Genomic DNA, 20,929 nt, shown 5'->3' with positions numbered 1-20,929 from the left:
TTATAATTGTTGAACAGCACTTTCCTAGTTTACGTTTCGGCAATTCTAAACTTGATAGATGTGTGATACATCATACTCTCTCCTTCCTCCATGCTTTCGTATATATTGACTCATCTACATACCTCTTTCTTAAAATCAGTCTACTGTGTACCTTGTGCCTCCACAGACAAAGATGCTTCTTACCCTGTGTTCCCGTCAAGCTTAAAACAAAAACTCCTTATCCCATATTAGTCTTTAGGCTCATCTCTACACTGTGGGTTTTTTGAGTGTTTGTGACATGTCATTTGATCTGTTTCTTCGTTGCCTTCATTTAGTGCCTGGCATGCAGTGGACAAACAGCAAAACTGAATCAACAAATAGTCATGCTGGGTGCAGTGGCTCAAGCCTGTAATCCCAGCACTTTGGGAGGTCAAGGCTAGAAGATTGGTTGAGGCCAGGAGTTTGAGACCAACCTGAGCAACATAGCAAGACTCTGACTTTACAAAAAATAAATAAATAAATAAAAATTAGCTGGGCATGGTGGTGTGCAACTGTGGTCCCAGCTACTTGGGAGGCTGAGGCAGGAGGATCACCTGAGCCCAGGAGTTTAAGGTTGTAATGAGCTATGATGAGGCCACTGCACTCCAGCCTGGGTGACAGAGCAAGACCCTGTCCCAAAACAAACAAACAGACAGCAACAACAACAAATAGCCAAGTACTGTGCTAGCTAGTATCTAAAGCCAGAAAAATAAACACATAAGAAAACAAACAAATAAATAAATGATGCTTGTTCTCAATGAATGTATGCACTAATGGGGCAAATATGACACAAACAGATAAGAATATAGTACTACAAATAAAGTTACTACACTGTGCCATGGGAGCCTTGGAGAAGAGACCCCCTTATGCTTTGGAGAGGCCCAAGGAGAGGGTCAGCAGGAGGTGAACCACCAGGCTCCTCCCAGCCCTGCCCACATCTGAATCTGAAGCAGTTCTGCTTGTGCACAAAGCCAAACCCCATTCCCACAGTCCAGGCCCTTCACAGACTGACTGGTACACATCTTGCCTAGGACAGTTCGTTAAATTTTAGACCGTTGGATAAATGTATCCCGCCTCCCATAAGCTTTTAGAGAATCATATAAACAGCCTTCCCTGTTGCTTTATTCTGAGTTTAAAAGCCATTCTGAAGGCTTTAAGAATAGAGCAACTTATTGAGTCACTCAGATTTGCAAACCAAAAGAAGCTCCCCATGCAAAAAGAGCTGGCTTAAAGCAAGTACCTGGGCATCCTCCAATATACCCCAGTCCAGTGAAGGTGGAGTACTTAGCTTAATGGCCTCTCACAGAGCTAATAGCTCACAATAGACTACACTTGAATAATGAAAGCGTATTTGATGATAAATGTCATAGTTTCTCATAAAATTGTTGGAATCTAGAAATCTAGAATTTAGAAAATATGCATTACAGAAGATGAGGAAGTATTCAAATTAGATATAAGGAGCATATCACGAAGGACAGAGGGATTGTTTGAACCTTTTGTTTGAAGAAGGGGCCAGGCATTATTACCCTTTGACCTTTGGCCAGAATCTCTAAATGCAGAAACAGGGAAAAGCTGTTTGTAGTAAGCAGGCACCCCAGCGGGGAGGCACTTGGCATAGATACAACCTAAAGGAGCCCTGCAAAAATATTGATTGATAGTTGCTTAAAACTGGTGAATGCTATTCTGTGAGTTTTCTTATATCTTTATTCATGTTTTCTGTGGTTAGTGTTTTATAACAACTTATGCCTCAACATTTTTTTTCACATTTCATTCTTAAAATTATAACATACTATGGCAACATATTCATTTATAGAAAAAAAGGATCATTGGTATTTTGGCTTTTTGTCCTTTGTATGAATTATAGAACATCATGAAGGATGTCTCAAAGCATCTATTTCTAAACTTACATTAATTACTTTCATGGAAGGATATGGCTTTTGTTGTTTTTTCATATGCTTGATTTTTTAAATTGAAAATGACTCTTGAGAAACAAAAAAAATACCAACTAGAAAACTGTTTTTGTTTAGTCATCTGTTTTCATTTGTAATCTGTTTCTTAAAGGAAAAGACATTATTTCTTTTATATATTTATATATGATATCTAGAACATTATAGGCACTCATACAGATAAAACTAGACCTCCTCTTGCCTAATAAGTAAAATCCCAGGAAAATGAAATTAAATGTTTTTACAAAATGAATTAAATACCTATTAAAACAGTAAGCTCTGTATTGACATTTTTAAAAATCATTCAGGAATTTTGTTGTTGTTCAATTGCAAATTACTCGTTTCCAAATCTTATATTTCAAAGGAGAAAGTGACCTTCTTTAAATAAAAGTCCAATGTGCCGACTGATACCTTCATGAAATATTTACAAAGAAAAAAAACCATTACATATAAATATAAACAATAATGTATGAGTTTAATGATTATTCCTTCAAACTAGGAACACTAGCAGGTACTCTAGTCTTAATTAGTATAGACCTAGCCATACAGTGCTGAGGAGCCACACAATCAATATTAACCTGTATTCGACCATTCAGAACAATTGCTCACATTGTGCACAGTGCAGTGGAAGCTTGGCATTATCCAACAAAGCCATATTGTTATAGGATACATCTCATTTATCTGCCAAGTCAATCAAATTAACCAGATACTTTGTAACGCTTGCTCTTCATTCTTATTCTGTGAGCTTCCTCTCTCTTAAAGAGATGTATCTCCTAGATTCTCTGTATCTCTGAATCATCTTTCCTAGCATTTGGGATCTCCTTCCACATCTGAGATCAGAATTGATTAAAATATTTGAAAAGAGAGAAAGAAAGGACAAAAGAAAGAAAGAAGAATGAGCTATAGTGCATCAAATTATTAAACAGGATATAGAGAAGTCATTGTTAACTATACAGAAAACTGCCCAAATTTTTAAATAATAAAACCTATCAGCTTCTTTCACTGCAACTAAGTTAAAGGGCAAAGCAATGTAGCTATGAAATAATAAAACACAAAGATGATATAGTGGCATTGGCTTGACCCAGCAACAGAGCCTCTGCTTTATTCAACCCTCGGCCCCCTGACAAAATATAAAAATCATGAGGTTAACCCTATGCAAAGGTTAGATTGAAGATTCTTGTAAATTATAGTCTTGATTTGTGAGCTCTTAACTACAAACTTTTCTATTTATTACCCTGCCCTTATCAAGTTTTTTAGATCTCTGTACAAATATAGTAGTGTTCAGCAGGAGTAGCATGACTCAGAAAGAGATCTATTTACCAAGAAAGTGCAGTGACTAAGTTTTAGGAGTTTAAAACATGTGTCTTGCTAACTGGGAGTGGGGAATGGGAGGGTGGGAGTTAATTCTTTCATCATTACTGCTTCAGTTAGAAAAGAAAACAAAACAGGTTTGTCTTAAGCAGACAGGAACATGTTGATATTCTAGGAGTTGTAGAACTACAGCAAGAAAAAAAATGAACCCAATCAGGTTAGGAACACAAAATCTCTTTCCACCCACTTAACCACCCCTTTTTATCCAAATTTTACATGGGCTTAAGCTCAACTTCTTATACTTAAATTTGACAAATTTATGCTGCCTACTTGAAGGCTTAACTAGTTTGCTTTTATAGCAAACAATGAATGCTATTTTGTTGCCTGTAAAAAATTCATTTCCATATTTATACCTGATTTCTGCAAGAGTTTTCTTTTCTATTAGTTTCCAGCTATGCTTATAGAGACATTACAATAAAAAAAAAAAAAAAAAAAAAAAAAAAAGATACGGCTAACATCAGAGGTGAAAGAAAATTTGTCACTTGAATCTAAAGTATTTTGCAGCAGGATACTTGGTTTCTAATCATTTTATCAATGAAGTGTTTTCAGATTCTCCATCGATTCATCATTTATATATCTTTAAAATACATGTCTAAATCATTTCTTGTATCTATGCATCTATTTATGTCTTAGAAAGTAGGCCAGATACTATTTATATTATAATTAGTGACCATATCAATGTTTTACAAGTAAAGGAAATAGAATCCTGATTACTTTAGCAATTAACAAAGGCTTTCTCCAAATAATTTTTGTAATCACAATTGAACTCAAAAATCTTCTCTGTTCAGCCTTGCTTATCTTCCCACCAAAACACACTTGCATTCCAGAATGAAAGTTCCCATAAAATATTTTTCAAGGTAAATTTTTTTGTCTGATTTATAAATGTCAGATATATTTTATTTTTTAAAAGTCTTAAAAATAAATTAGCAATGATTTCAAAGTTCAGACACCTACAAGGCATGTTTTACTCAAGGCCTTCTTAATCACTGGAAACAATATCCAAGGACAGATACGTACTCTCACTAAAGGGAATAAAAAGGCAACCTTCAACAAAATGAACTTTTAGATGAGTTAAAGCATTTGACTTGATTTAGCCTTTCTATGGTTTTCCTCATCATGGACTATTTGGTTTCAAGTTAGCTTCATTAACTGTAAATCTATATTGTCACTAAATTATATAATTTAATTTTATTCTAAGATTGGATTTTAGTCAATGTGCTTCTTTAAAAAAAAATGAAATAAAAGTAATAGAGTCATGCACACTTTATTCATGCTTCTCTGCCCTTCCACCCCCAAAGTGGAACAAAAATGATACAAATAAAAATAAACCTATATGTTTTAGCTTTTATTGCCAATAATTCAGAACTTTTTAATGTTCCCTATTACTTTAGAAAAATATGTGATATTCTAACAATATATATTGTTGAGATGATATTTCAGTCAGGTTTTGACAGCATAGACTCCATTTAAAAACAAAAGGTGTGATTAGAAGAAAGAAAAGGAGGAAAAAATCCTGGCATTGTTGCTGTATTTATTAATGCACCACAAGCTTTTGTTTGCACTTCTTTCACTTTTGTTTAAAAGTAAAGAACGGTAGTACAGCACGTAATCCAGGGTGCTGATGTTGTGGGAGGGGACTTAAAACAGAGTAAGGAAATCTTAAGAAACAATTTCCTCCACACAGAAAAGAACAGACCTCTCTTACCTATGAACCAGGTAGTTTCCAAGAGAGACGTTCAGGGATATTTAGAAAGCCTGGGACCTGCGGATGCCATGTCAGGCACACTTGCTCCTGTATAGGAGACTAAATAATCTCTCGATATATAAGGATGGCAGTCTGTTGTCTTAGATCAGTTTGAGAAGCAGCTCTGGCAGTGGGGGGTGTAGGTGTGTTGCACTACACTGAATGGAATAAGGCTAAAAATATGTTTAGTGTCTGATAAGAACGCCAGTTTTCTCAAGCTCTCATTTAACGTCGGACTTTCTGTTTTGCTTTTAAAGAAAAATGTTTTACAAGGGCAGCATGAAGCGGACAGAATCTGGAGCAAAGAAGGATTTTATGCTGTTGTCATTTTTCTCAGCATCTTTGTTATTATAATAACGTGTTTGATGGTAAGTTTGCTTCTTTGTATATTTTATTCTTTGCTGAGCCCACTGCTTAATATTAGTGGGTACATTGCCATTCAAATGAATGTTAAAATGCTTCAGAGCAGAAACAAGACTATGATCCTGTTAGATTAGGCATATTTCATATCTGACATTAGAGCGATTGCTAAAGGAGAGCTTACGGAATTAAGGATGCTGACCTGAATAATAAGGCTGTAATTGCAATGCAGTTTTTAGTAACTTGATCAACTCTGAGAACGAAGCTTTACAAAGTGATTTACTGAGGTCACTGAAGCCCTCCCAAAGTCAGTAAAGTCTCACGGGCACACTTTGGGTTTACTTTATTTCTCCTTTTATATCATCTTTATGGAACTCAGGAAAAAAATTAAAAAGAAATATGTCTTTGAGACAAGATTACTCCCTAAGGAATGGTTGATTTCCTTATTTTTAAAAGGACTTGGAAGCATTCTATGAAAAGGAGATGATTATACCCTCAAAGGCTAAGTTAGTTAGACTACTAATTCATTTTTAAGGTGGATAAATAGTACAAAAGTATAGATGTATATGCTGGAATAGCTCTGTAGGTAATAAGGTGTAGCCTTTAAAAGCATATTTCTAATTTTAAAAATAGAACCCAAAATAAACAACCCACTAAATTAAGCAGTACTATTTGGCACTGAATGAATTAACGGTATCTTTAGGGGAGAATAAGATTTTTCTACTCTTTTGAAAATTTCAAGATCTAGTATAATATTTAGAGTTTACAAATAGGTTTTAATGTCCTTTTTCCCTGTGAGCTATGTTCTTTTTAATTTTGCACGTTTAAATAAACACTTCTTCCTTAGTTTTTAAGTGCCCCCCAAAAGTCATTATGTTACTTATTTCTCTCCACAATCAACAATGTTGCTAAGTGTTTTATTGGGTTTTGTTTATTTCTGCTCCCCCTACTGGGAAGGGGTTATTGTTAGAAAGATTGAGGCTCAGTCTGGAAAGACAGAGGCTGCATGGGCTAAACTTAGAGGATATAAAACAAGCACGGTCTTAAACAGAGTGAAGATGGGTATGTTTTGTAGAGTTTAAAATATGTGAAGTAAAAAAAGTACCCTAAATCTTCCATCATAATGAATTCAGAGGTAGCTCCTATGGGTCAAGCATTAAGAAAAAAAAAAAAAAATTCTAAGAATTGTGACTTAATAAACAAAAGAATAATTTAGAACTGAGTAAAAAAAAAAAAAAAAAAAAAACCCTGATTTTTATATTCACATGGTAGAGATTAAGAGGAAAGGATTTTAAAGAGAGAAAGTTTGAGGTTTTGGGAAATTATGGCATAGTCTTCTGGGCATCTCTGTTTTGAAAGATGTAGTTCTTTGCTATGGTTAATTGCATTTTAATATATGTGGTTCTTCTTTCCTTCATATGGGAAATCTCAAATGCTGTTCCCTCTCTTGTCAGTCACAATTAGGGTGTTTTTCTGCTTTGCAGATGAGAAAGGATAAGAGGAGGGGGAGAATAGAAAGGAATTAAAAGTGATAAAAGTGGAAAATATTCAGGGGATCAATGGATGTGATTCAGAAGAGCAAAGGCAAGAATAAAAGGAGGGAAGTGGGAAAGCAGATTTATGTCCAGCCTTTGAGTACTAAAGGGCAGCAGAAACAGAGCAGAGCCTGCTATTACCATATAGAATGTGCTTCAGATTCTGCATTTCTAACTCAGGACGTGCTCATGTATCTGATGTAACCAGATAAATGCCTATGTTGGTCTCGTGGCAAAAGGACCTATAGTAGTCACACCCTCAACTACTTGGGGCCAGAGGATGACTCTTCCTTTCCCAAAATTTGCAAAACATCAATGTAAAAGTCAGAAACAGGAAAGTCGGCTCCAACGTTATTAGAACAAATCAAGAAAGGACCATTTCAGAAGTATAGGTGATTGCTGTCTATTGGGTTAGCAGGTGGATTCATCTATTCCTGCAATCAACAGATTCCTGCAGAATATTCTCTGTGGGCCTATTTGTTGCTGGTGCTGTGGGCAAAGGAGAAAACAAGACAGATAAGATCCCTGTTTTCTTCAAGTCTTTACTCTAGAGGGAGACATAGAAAATAATTAAGTTAATTTTTTAAAAATCAAACGGTGAACGTGCTATGTGATTCCAACTATATGACATTCAGGAAAAGTCAAGCCTATAGAGATAGTGAAAATATCAGTGGTTGACAGAGATTTCAGAGAAAGGGAACGATTAGGTGGAGGAGAGCAGAATTTAGGGCAATGAAACTATTCTATATTCTGTAATGATGAATACATGACATTATGAATTTGTCAAAACCTGTACAATGTATGAAGAGTGAGCCCTAATCTACACTACCTACACTATGGACTTTAGTTAATAATAATACATCAATATTGGTTCATCGGTTGCAACAAATGAATCACATCAATGCAAGATGTTAATAACAGGGGAAAATGAAGAGGTAGGAAAGAGGGGTATGTGAGAACATGATATTTTCTGCTCAGTTTTTCTGTAAACCGAAAAATGCTCTAAAAAATGGTGTATTAATTTAAAAAATCAAATAGTGATAAGTGCTATGAAGACAAGACCATAATAATGAGTGAGTGGAGCAGAGCAACCTGAGATGTTTGAGACCTACAGGTGAATATGTGAGTAAAGGACCCCCAGGCAGAGGGTACAGTGGGTGCAATTAGAATAAGCTTAGCCTGTTCAGGTTCGAAGGGAAGAATGTTTTAGGCAGAGCCTTGATGTGATCTGCTGTGTGTGTTTAAAAGATCACATTTTCTTCTGGTAGAAAGTGGTGGACAGAGGATGGGGTGAATTGTGGGAGGAGGAGGATCTTTCTGGAAGCTTCTGCAGTATCCCGATGAGGAAGATGCTGGTGGCATAGAACAGGGGTGGGTGGTGTGGGGACGGAGAGAAGTGAAGGATTGAGATCTATTTGAAAGTAGAACTGACAAAACTTGCTGTGTCCCAATTCTCAGCAATGGGGGTAAAATTAAGGATGACTCCTAGGTTATTTGGCTTCCCTGCCTGTGTGGAAATGTTCTCATTTCCTAGGAGAGGGACATGTTGGCAATGGAGATGAGTGTGTTCAGATAGTTCTTAAACAAATGAAAGAAATAATTAGATGGATTTCAAACACTATCTCAAATTTTAATTTGAAGGAGTCACTTTTAAAAGTAACAGGGGGAGTGGCCGGGCACAGTGGCTCAAGCCTGTAATCCCAGCACTTTGGGAGGCCGAGACGGGTGGATCACGAGGTCAGGAGATCGAGACCATCCTGGCTAACACGGTGAAACCCCGTCTCTACTAAAAAAATACAAAAACTAGCCGGGCGAGGTGGCGGGCGCCTGTAGTCCCAGCTACTTGGGAGGCTGAGGCAGGAGAATGGCATAAACCCAGGAGGCGGAGCTTGCAGTGAGCTGAGATCCGGTCACTGCACTCCAGTCCGGGCGACAGAGCGAGACTCCGCCTCAAAAAAAAAAAAAAAGAAAAAGTAACAGGGGGACCAAGTGCAGTGGCTTACACCTGTAATCCCAGCACTTGGGAGGGAGAGGCAGAGGGACTGCATAAACCCAGGGGTCTAAAAGCAGCTTGGGAAACACAGTGAGACCTTGTCTTTATTAAAAAAAAAAAAAAAAAAAATGGTTTAAAAAAATTATCCAGGCTGATGGCACGTGCCTGTAGTCTCAGCTACTGAGGAGACTGAGAAGGGAGGAGCACTTGAGCCCACGAGTTTGAGGTTACAGTGAGCTATGATCATGCCACTTTACTCCAGCCTGGGCTACAGATTCTCTGTCTCTGAAAAATATATAAATAAAAACAAATTCTGAAAAGTAACAGAGGAACCGGCAGCACACAGACAGGAAATTCATATTCACAAGAAAAGAGGTACTACCTAATAGGATTAGCATGAAGCCAAGTTTATCTGATGTAACTTACCACAGAGGAGTCAAGAGTTCATATTTAGGGACATGTCAAAGTGATTGTCTAAAATAAGCTCATCTTTCTAAGTGTTCAAATTATTTTGATAATAAGCTTGATTTAAAGTAAGTGTTCCACGTGCATTTCTCAGTGAGACTTGTACTATCACTTTTGTGATTCGGAAACACCTGTATTCCAACTCTGTTTCCCATAGTTTTGTTGATTCCATGACAAAGGAAAGATATAACTCAAAATTTTCCCCCTGGCATTGATTATATTTATAAAAAACCAAGTGCTTCCATTTGCATTGGCCTTCTTACATGCCATAGAAGCGAAAAGCGTGGGTTTTATTATAAAATTATATAGGTAAATTGCTGTAATGGAAGGTTGTATGTGCTATGTAACAACAACATAAGACTTGGCAAAATTTTTGAAAAGTGGCATATTGTTTACCTTCCTTAAAATACAAAAAAAAAAAAAAATGTTGCCAGGCATAAAATTAGACAGGCATGACATTTTCAAATATGTGACTTATTTAGCACCTCACAAATGTGAATGTACAGTGGGTGGAGCGACAAATAGAAAAATACAGTTTTCCAAGAAAAAATGTGTGGGCAACTTCCAATCCATTCAGTCTGTTTTAGATGAAAGAAACTTATTACTAAGAAGAATTAGTTCTCAAACTTGAGCAAATAATAGAAAGAACACCATCTATCATCTAAATTAGACATTCAAATGTCCTTACAGGTTTATTGACAAGTACAAAGTACATTTATGAAATGTAGCTAGAGATGTCTACAGGCCAGATTGCTTCTGGAAAGCAGTTTTAGAAATCACATGAAAATAGTCATTTGGATCAATAAAAGCACTGGCATGTTAGACCCACAGGAAAGTCATCCATACGGGGGGGAAAGAGTTTCTCTAGTTGTAGTCTGGTAGCTGCAGCAAGAAATGCTACATTGAACTACCTGCTATAGCCTTAACATCAGGTAATAAATACATGTCAAAGGTGGACATAATTTTCTCATTTGTTATATATAATCCCTCGGAACGAAGGGAAATAGGACTAGCTTCCTAGCTGGAATGATTGGTTAAGTAGGCATATAACTCAAACTAATTTTCAATTTTTTTCTGTATTAAGAAGAACACAACTGTCTTAATAGTAATAACAATAAAAATTAATTTCTTCCATTTATTGCGCACTTATTGGTACTAAACTGGTAGTAAATTTACTGCCTGGTACTAAACACTTAACATATTTTAGTTTCCTAATTTTACTTATGAGAAAACTAAGATTCAGAAAAAATAAATGACTTGACCAAGAGCATGCAATGGGTGGGTATGGGGGTGGCGGAGTAGGAAGTGGTAAAAATTCAAAACCAAGTCTATCTAAATTGAAAGTCGGGGCTCTTTACCATAATTCCATTTGTTTTCATAAAGGAGTCAAACTGGTTTTTTTTTTTTTTTTTTTTTTTTTTTTTAGTCTTATCACTGTCTTGTGAACATGTATTTCTGACCACAAATAACTCCAGTAGTAGCAGATGTGAATGGCTGTATTTATCAGAGCCATTCTACCCAGACGGAACTGGTAAATGTGTACCACATTGTACCTGTGTGCTGTGGGCGCACCTCTATTTTTGCACTTAGTACTTTGTACTGGACATAGTTTTTACACATTTATCTTTTCTGGAAGCCTATGAATTCCCAGAAGACAGACTTCTGTGTTGTTTTTGCATCTACAATATCTTGTTTATGGAATGTAGTAGGGATTGGCTCAGGATTATTAAATTAAAAGAATGAATGAACTCCTTCAGAACTAATTGTAAAATACTGTAAAGAACAAATGTTAAAGACTAGTGGTTGGTGGCATTGTTTTGAAATCTGAACACATTCTAATGCAAACAATGTTTTGTGTTACTCATGAGATTTTTTAACGAAAATTTTAAGCTGCAAAAAAGCTTCATAGAATTTTTTTAGCTTCCTCTCATTTCTGTGTTCCTCTGATTTTTTGTTCCCACTGTTATATTCCTTCTCTTGCTATAGTTTGAGTTTTGCCACTCCTCTTATTCAATAATCTGTTTTCTTTTCCTTTTTTAAATTATTAAATGACTTTATTCCAGTCCAAGAGTCAAACAAGCTCTTAGAGATGAAGGCAAAATGTTGACTTGCCATTGCTACGGTAAGCTTTTCGGTTGAGTTTTTAAACAAAGTGAATTCCCATAGAGAAATATGCATATGCTGTATTCCAGATCTCAATCTGTGCAGAGAAAAACCTCTGACACACTTTTCCAGATGCTTTTGGAAAGAGGTTTCAAAGAAGGACATGAGAATTTGGAGGAAACAATACAGTTGAATGATCACATACCTGGAAGTCAGAAAACCCGGATTCGAGGTTTTCTTTCCAACCCTCCATAAATCATCCAACAGCTCAGGACTTAAATGTGAAATGAGGAGATTACACCACAAAATTTTTGTGATCCCTCATACCAGGGTTTTACCAAAAACACTATTGACATTTCAGAGTTACTATTTCTGTTGGCGGGGGTGTGTGGGGAGCTTTTCCAATGCATTGTAAAGGTAGTTAGCCTCTGCCTACCAGATGCCAGTAGCACCCTTTCCCTTCTCCTTCCCCCACACACTGAAAATATGACAACCAAAAATATCTCTAGAGCTGCCAAACGTTTCCTGAGGGCAAAATCCCTGCCAGTTGAGAATCACTGCCTTATAGCTTAATTTCATGACAACTACCCTATTGCCAAGTAGCAATCTCTTCCATTTTTTTCCACATTTTTTCAGACAGTCCAATCTCTTGAGTATTTTTAAACACTATCTTATATACATCATACATTCTGCAGGTTCTACTTTTCCTTAATTAAAGATGTAGAAATCAGTTTGTACATATACTACATGGAGACAAGTTGCAAAGTTGACCTGTAACCAGACATGAAGTAAACAGATGACTGATTGGAAAATATGTTACAAAGGTTTCTCCTCAAAAACATAAGCTCATGAATGGTAAGGAAGGACTTTGGACTAGACTTTGTTTTACACTAATATAAAAGCTACCTGTCAAGAACAATTGAGAAGATCAAGATTTCCTTGGCTTTCCCATTTTCATTGTTCATTCATATTTCTCCAAAATCCAAGTGTAAACAGGCAAGTAAATGTTCTGATATGCATATTATATTTAGATGTGAAGAGCTTAAAATATGTAATATATGCCTTCTAAATGTGTTTTTGTAAAGGTACAGATATATTTTTTCTACATTTGGGAAAATAACTTTCTTGCAACTAAAACAATATTTTAAATTCTGTTGCCTCATCATTTAGTAATTAAATATTTAGCTGAACACAGTAAGCCTAAAATATATGTATCATCTGATTGATACTGTTCTAGTGCAGGTTTTGCTTTTACACCATGAGGGTCATGGAAACTGAAGAGAAGCAGTAAGTTAAAAACCTTAGACACTATGCACATGATAAAGGCATTTATCTTCAGTCTTTTCCATCTTATAGCTTAAAGAAAACACATTATATTTGCTTGAAAGTAATTATAATAAAGTTAAGAAGACATTTTACTTAATATCAGACATCTTTTCTTTCTCATTCATGTGATTAACATTTGTCATGTGAATATTCCAAATCTACCCTTTTTTCAAATTTTAAGCTTCAACTTTTCCCTACCAGAGTCAATGAATACCACCAGTATAAAAGTTTCCAGATTACAAGGAGGTGAACTGACATAAAAAACAATAAAATGTCTTTCTTTTCCTAGGAGTTCAATGTTTAATATGCATTTCTAGTTCTATCTCATAGATGCATAGTCTCTTCCCTTAAGGAGAGCTCGAGGTTACAGTGAGCTATGATCACAGCGCTGCACTTTTGCCTAGGCAACAGAGCCAGATCCTGTATCAAAATTAAGTTAAATTAAATTAAATTAAATATTAAAACTTAGGAGGGCAAAATGGTAAGAATAAAAATTCTGGTTGTCCAAATTATTCTTTCATAGATACCCTAAATTTAATTTGTCAAGTATTTACCAGATACTCAAGTTGATATATGACTAATGCAGAGATTTACCAACATAAGAAATAGTGGCTTATAGCATAACTATCATCTTATTAATATTTGCAAGACTACTTTTTTCTACTAAGCCATGTTGGATGCATATCTCCATTTCTATAAATGTTGTAGACCTGTGTTTTATGGTTATTCCTCCTATAAGCCTACCATTTCCCCATATGACCAAACTAACCTCTGGCATTTTTAATAAAATTGGTTAAATTTACTTTTGAATGTATCTTTATGGAACAGATTCATGTGCACAATTAGTTGATACGTATGTGCAGCATAACTAGAAATACCAAGTATACTGTCTTGAGGAAAATCTCAATACCACGAAACTGAGAAATCATCTTTTACAGAGCTTTGTTTACTTTATCGTTAAGCCTTTATTTTGGTTTGTATGTCAGGGTGGGATGGAGAAGATCATACTCTGTTGTTTAGTGTGAGAAAATGTGACAGGAGTTTTTTATATCTCCTTCTACAGATTCTTTACAGATTAAAAGAGAGGTTTCAGCTTTCCTTAAGACAAGATAAAGAGAAAAACCAGGAGATCCACCTATCACCCATCACATTACAGCCAGCACTGTCTGAGGCAAAGACTGTCCACAGCATGGTCCAACCTGAGCAGGCCCCAAAGGTACTGAATGTTGTCGTGGACCCTCAAGGCCGAGGTGCTCCTGAGATCAAAGCTACCACCGCTACCTCCGTCTGCCCTTCTCCTTTCAAAATGAAGCCCATAGGACTTCAGGAGAGGTAAGAGCTTGTTCTGTATCCCCTATGTGTGGCTTTTTATAAAAAGAGTATTCATCAACTAAAAAAGAAAGAACTAGTAATGATTGACATAATTGGGTAGAATTGTTCACCACTAAATGGACAGTCAGACGAAGTAGTGTTTCTTGTCTCCCAAAGGAATCCAACTGTGTTAGATAAAATCTGTTAGGTATGTCTGATTCTGTTAAGCTTGTCTAGATCCAAGATGGTGTAGATCCAAGCAAAGTTCATCTTCAAGTTCACTAACCTCACAAGATGCTATCTTGTTTAATCGTCATGAAACTCGGGTAGGTAGAGAGACCGAGAACAAGCTCAGTGTTTCCTGTAAAAGCCCACATTGTCTGGAGTCAGGCAGGAGTCGATGCCATGGATTAATTTTTTTTTAAGTTTTAGCTCTGCATTTTTTAACCACAACAAGCATTCAATATCAAGATCCATAACACTGGACAGGCACAGTGGCTTACGCCTATAATCCGAGTACTTTGGGAGGCTGAGGTGAGTGGATCACTTGAGGCCAGGAGTTCAAGACCAGCCTGGCCAATATGACAAAACCCCATCTCTACTAAAAATGCAAAAGTTAGCCAGGTGAGGTGGCGCATGCCTGTAATCCCAGCTACTTGGGAGGCTGGGATGTGAGAATTGCTTGAACCTGGGAGGCAGAGGTTGCAGTGAGCCAAGATGGCGTCACTGCACTCCAGCCTTGGCAACAGAGTGAAACTCTGTCTGAAGAAAAAAAAAAAAAATCCATGCCATTATTTTTGTTGCCTTACCTTTTTTGTGATGTATTATACATGTGATTCACTTTATACTGATCCATTTCCATTAAAAGCAAATCCAATGTAAGAAAACTTGGATTTGCAAAATACATAAACGAGAGACTAATTTTTACCTCTCAAAAATATTCAAGTAAAGCTTTTCCATGTGTTTCTTAAAATAAACTTTAATTTTATATTTAAAATATGACTTGTAGTGTATTCAACTTTGAACACCAGGGTAGTGGGAGAGTAAGTTCTCAAGGTAATATCCCAGGTTCATTCTCCTCTTACTTCACTATGTCTCCATTTTCTAACCCTGTATATTTTGTTGCCTGAGGTTTTTAAATCACATATATAAATTTTGAATATATTTCCCATGATACATCACAATGCCCTATGCAAATAGTTGTGGTTTACACACACAAACACACCCTTCAAAAAATATAGCTTGGGATTTTAAGAACTGCAGAATACAAAATTGATCCTTCATAACTATTTGAAAGTATTGCCAAGGAACAATGAATGACATAAAAATAAAGGAATTTGTTTATCTCTAAAGGTCCTTAAACACTGAACACTTTGACTCCACACCAGGAAGAAAACAGAGATTGATCAAGTCATTCTTTCCGCCTCCTCCCCTAAAATACTTGTGGTTTCTTGATGGGCAATGCGGGTCTCCAAGTGACATTCACTTATGTAGATAGCACCAAATTGCTCTTAATGATTCACTGTGGAAAGGTAGACAAGATGGAACTTTCTGCCTGAGGCTAACTGGGAGTCAGGAGAACTGAATTCCAGACCCAGCCCTGCCATTCCTAGGTTTGGTGCCCTCACCTGAGTCATTCACTCATTTGGACCTCATTTTCTTCTAAAAGATGTAGAGGTTTAACTTATTTTTTTAGCTTCTTTCTTGTTCTTTTGCTTTTGTTATCCACATTATTTTTGTGCATTTATGTTTGCTTCAAAGAGTAACTTTGAAGCAGACACCTGAGCATCAGTGATGAATGAAGGGCCAGTGGCAAGAAAGCTCTGCAGGCAATAAGAGGCCATGTTATCTATAGAAGAATGAAGGGTCGTAATAAAACTGATCAAAAGTCAGACAAATTTTTATTATCATCATGCACTACCAATTCTAAGCAAGGTCAGTATAAAATTGACTAGGGAAGTAGCCATTCCCAGCATCCTGCCCCCTGTAGACCACTGCTGGACATGTTGGTCTACAATTTAAAGGAGTATAAGGTTAAACACTCACTTACTCATTTCATTAAAGTGAATCTTTGAGAGTGAGAATACAAGGACAGAATCATACCCAACTCTTTGGTTCACATGGGGGATTCTAGCAGAGCAAGTGTGTAATCAGTGTTAAATAGATTCTCTATCCCCTTATCTACAACTTCACTGCATCCCGCACTTCACCTCCTACTTTCTTCCACCTCAGAGCAGGAGAAGACTATTCTTTCCACAAGGGCTCCAGGTCATTCCCCTCAACCCTAGTAACTTCATCAGTTTTCCTCCTCTACCTTCAACTGTACCCTCTTTGCTAATGCTGTTCCCTCAGCATAGAAATAGGTTCCTTTTGGTATTAAAGAAACTCCCTTAATCCAATTCCTCCTCTGGTTCTTGTTTTTCCTTCCTTTCTCAAATACGTGTCTTAAAAGAACAGAGTGTACTTGGCTGCCTCGTTGTTCTTCTCCCACCTTTCATTCTCACTGCTTCTTTCACATGCTCGATTATCAAATTAATTATCGATGGTGTCAATACCAAATCCAAAGCACATGTTTCATTTCCCATCTAGCACTAATAACTACCTCCTTTTTAAACGTCTCTCCTCCTTTGGCCTCAAATATATCATTTTTCTGTTTCTTGAGTTGCTACCTTTGGTCTCCTTCAGATCCCCTTCTCTTGTTAACTTTTAACATCAGAGTTTCATTCTGTGTCCTCTTCTCTCCTCCCTCAGTCATCCAACCACGGCCAGTTCTTCTCTTACTACCTTTTAGTGATTCCTGAAAAAGAACCTTTAGCTCAATCTACCTTTCTGTTGAAATCCAGATCCATATTTCAGCGCTGAACTGTGCGTCGCTACTCTTGACTTTTCTTAAACACTACCAACTTATAACATTCAGAAATGGAACTCAAGACCTTCCTCATCAAATCATTTCTCTTCTTTTTAAATAGTGACTCTCCAAAACCTGTAATATCCTCAGCTCCTTCGTGTTGTTTCTTCCCCCTCCCCATATAGCTGAACATTATGAAGACCTGGCACCTTCTCCCAACTCTTCCCCCTGTCCAACCCCAATCCCACTGAGAACTCAGAATCGATCTCCCTAATTCTAGCCAGTCTCCTCCTGGTCCCCACCTCAAATTCTGTTTTGTTTTCTTTTTTCCCAGTCCACTCTCTAGATCTGTCAAACAGTGGTTTTCTAAATTATATTTGAGTGTTTTTCTCTTTATAAAATTCCTCAGTGTTTCCACATTGCCTTCTGGAAGAAACTGATAACTTCTACATCTAAAACATGAGGCCCTTTCTGATCTGGCCTTTGGGAGCCTATGTCCACCCATATTTCCTGCTAAACACTCCCTTAGGCTCATCCCGCTACTTGGATATTTTTCCGGGTACTATGCCATTCTCTTTTAAGCCTAAGAGTTAATACTTGCCTAGAACCTGTCCTTTTCCCTAGTCCTCCTTGCCCTTGAAAAGTACCATGAATATAGTGGGCATTAATCTCGGTCTACAAATCAAGAAGACAGGAAATGCAATTTTATTTTTCTGTAACTCAACCTAAGCTTTTTTCTAGATGCTGTTTCACCTAAATGGTAGAAACTCAATCTCAGTCCTTTTCTGATTCACCCAACCTACTTCTGGTTTCCTAGAGTTTCCTCTACATTTTAAGGAGACTTTCTCAACATGAAGAGTAAGCCCCCCATCTGCCTTGATGTCATCTGTGCACACTGTCATCTGCTAAGATATCCATTATCTCCTTGGTTCTCATAAGTATTCCCAGGACGGTTACCACCATGTTGTTCCCTGTGGCCATTCATGCAGTCCCTTCATTTCCAGCCATTGCTTTCTCCTTTCCTCTCTCTCTTCCTCTTTTTCAGTTGTGTCCAAACCACTCTTAGATGCCCAAGAATCATCTCACTGTTCTACCCCAAATGGAGGCATAGGAAAACCTGGGCATATCTAAGACATGATCCCCCAGAAACACTTTCCATCCATTTCTCATGGCTCTACCAAGGATCACGGTCCTCCTGCTGAGGGTCCCCCATTTCCCAGGGCTCAGTGGTGAAGGATCCAGGGTCTCACCTGCACTCACAAAGCAGCCCCTCTAACACTTCCCCTGGGCCCATGGGCATTTTCTTAGGCTTTGGGAATAGAAAAGCCTACTCTGGCTTGTTTCATATCCTACCTTATCTGACATCCACACCCTGAGACACCACCTTCCATCAAAGGCCTGGCCTTTAGAACACAAAGCCCATGACAGGACTCAAATTTCCCTGCTTTCTGCTCTCAGATTTCTTCAAAGGCAATAAAACACCAAAAGACCCTGACAGCCTGAATACAGTGAAGGTCCGAAAGTGAAAGTGGGAGTAGGAATACAGGGAGGGGAATTTAAGCATCACTTCCTCTTGGAAGCCAATCTGAGGCTCCCTCTACCTCATTCTCCTGCTTCCTCCAGCCCAGTACTGATTCAGCTACGTCTCTTCAGTTCCCCGCTGCTTTAGTTCCATAAGCCCGTGTGCTTACTGTATTTATAGCACTTCTTTGTTGTCTTTAAGTTCTGGTTTACTAATATGTTATATCCAATAGACTCTAAGCTTCTTGAGGACACATATATGATTTAATTGTCTCCTTATCTTTTACACATAGAACATAATTTCTGGAGACCAGGAGCTCCTGGAAATAAATGCCTAAATGAATGAATTAACCAATTAATGACTGTTTTTATGACTAACCTCAGGTGAACTCCCAGTAGCTATAGGGAAACACTTTACCTATTCCACCAACCCTTCCTGTTCTATTCTCACTCCCATTTTTCTACCACAATTCCCTGCCAAAATGACATAATGAAGAGTTTTAAGAGTGACCAAATTTGAAGAATGTACAGTGTTCCACGCAGTCAGAAAACTTTTCTGGCAGTTTTAAGCCTTAAAATTTAATTTATGTATATGTGTTCTAATGGTGCCTTTAAAATAGTCTCATGTTTAATAGCTCTCCATCTTTTGATCCTGGAGTGAGGTAATAATCTTCTACTTATTGCATAAAAGTATGGCTTTATTAAAATCACATGAGACCATAAAGGCTGCATTATGATCACTTGTCCCAGTCTTTTGGATCATGTCATATAAATTTCTCATCCATGATTGGGAGAATCTATCACTTTGATATCATTAATCATAAAATATAATTTTAAAATTAAAAGATAAGTAAAATAAGATATAGAGACTAAATGGATTGCTTAACTGAGTGTAAAGAATACACTTTGAAATTATGAAGATTAAAGAATCTTATAAAATGAGAACATATTAGCCAGGCGTTTGGTGCACGCCTGTAGTCCCAGCTACTTAGGAGGCTGAGGTGGGAGGATCACTTGAGCCTGGGAGGCAGAAGTTGCAGTGAACTGCGATTGTGCCATTGCACTCCAGCCTGGGTGACAGAGTGAGACCCTGTCTCAAAAAAAATAAATAAATAAATAAAAGAGAAACATAGCAATTCTCTCTTCTTTTCTCCCTTTTTCCAACTAATCACCAAATCATATTGATTCTTGCTCTTCCAACTTTCTCATTATTGATTATCTCTTTCTGTAATCATTACCTTGGGCCCAGCTCTCATTACTTCATGATGAAATTGTTGTGTCATATAATTATACAAATGATATTAAGATTAATATATGTAATATATTTCATATATATTATTTTATTTCATCTTATCTGCCTGCATCTAATTCTCTTTCCCCCTTCAGCAGTCTTCAGGTTTATCTTGCTATAACAATCTTTCATTATCATACTTTGCTGTGCAAAAATCCCCATTTGGCTCCATTTGCTTACAGAATAAGGCATAGACCATCTCGTTGGGCCTCAGAGGTCCTGCACCATCTGGCCCTGATCATTTACTCCAAATCCATTTGCTACTACATCCCAAAATAAACCTTCTATTCCATTCTCTCTGTTTCCATCCCCATCCCCCTCTGTGTGCTGTGTTCCTGTCCACATTTGCATTTCTGTTTGCCCGGTCCTTCCTATTCCCTCGGCCTACCGATCTCCAGTCTCCCAGAGCCCAACACAAAACTTACCCCCTACCACTGGCCATGTAACCTATTCATGCCCACAGTGATTTATAACACCTGTAAATTCTCATATATGTCACTCCTTTGGCAGTGATTTTAGTTGAACAGTCATTCAGAAAGGGACTAGAACTGGTTTTTAAGCAGTTTATGTTTTAAGCAGATGGCAAGAATTTTAAGAACAGGTACTGTGGCTCAAGATACTGTGTCTCCTGTGGTTCCTGTAAATCCTGGTACATAGTAAACACTCAAAAATATTGTGGAATTAATTAATGTTGCTTCATATCTGAAGAGCTCACCTATTTCTAAAGAATCTTCCATAAGAACCAATAGCTTAATGATAAACTATAGATCTGAGTCTCAGCTAATACTACCTCTGACACTTATTAAATAAGTGGCTCAACAGATTAATTAAGTCCTCCATAGTATAGTTTTCCCAATCTATAAAATAATATCTGATCCACCTTACTTCAAAAGATACTACAAAATTAACAATCCATACAAAATGGCATGGTGTCTTTGAGAAGGAAAAGGAAATCTAATATTCTTTTCGTTTTTGTGCTCTGATTCCATTTCACAAACCTACACTAGGTCAGTTATACTTTTGAACTCCAGAGTTGAAGTTTATTCTCTACTGAACCGCTACAGTTGAGCCTGTCATATAACATTATATTTTTAACT

At 37.1% G+C, this 20,929-nt stretch overlaps 1 protein-coding gene across 3 annotated transcripts in view; it reads left to right on the top strand.

Annotated features, from left to right (window-relative positions):
• The window catches only part of PTPRR (protein tyrosine phosphatase receptor type R), a 292,728-nt gene that overhangs the window by 165,754 nt on the left and 106,045 nt on the right, over positions 1–20,929 (top strand). For 2 of the 3 annotated variants that reach the window (XM_023226530.1, XM_023226531.2), the window contains 2 exons: positions 5,337–5,447; positions 13,925–14,193. In XM_023226530.1, the coding sequence (XP_023082298.1) occupies positions 5,337–5,447; positions 13,925–14,193 (380 nt within the window). Of the gene's footprint in view, positions 1–4,871; positions 5,052–5,336; positions 5,448–13,924; positions 14,194–20,929 lie in introns of those variants that run through there. The other variant, XM_023226532.1, reaches the window with a different exon arrangement.

This window comes from Piliocolobus tephrosceles, chromosome 10, assembly GCF_002776525.5.
Source record: "Piliocolobus tephrosceles isolate RC106 chromosome 10, ASM277652v3, whole genome shotgun sequence".
In the NCBI taxonomy this organism is placed as follows: domain Eukaryota; kingdom Metazoa; phylum Chordata; class Mammalia; order Primates; family Cercopithecidae; genus Piliocolobus; species Piliocolobus tephrosceles.
The sequence above is the reverse complement of the archived record's forward strand: the minus strand, read 5'-3'. Positions and strand labels throughout refer to the sequence as shown.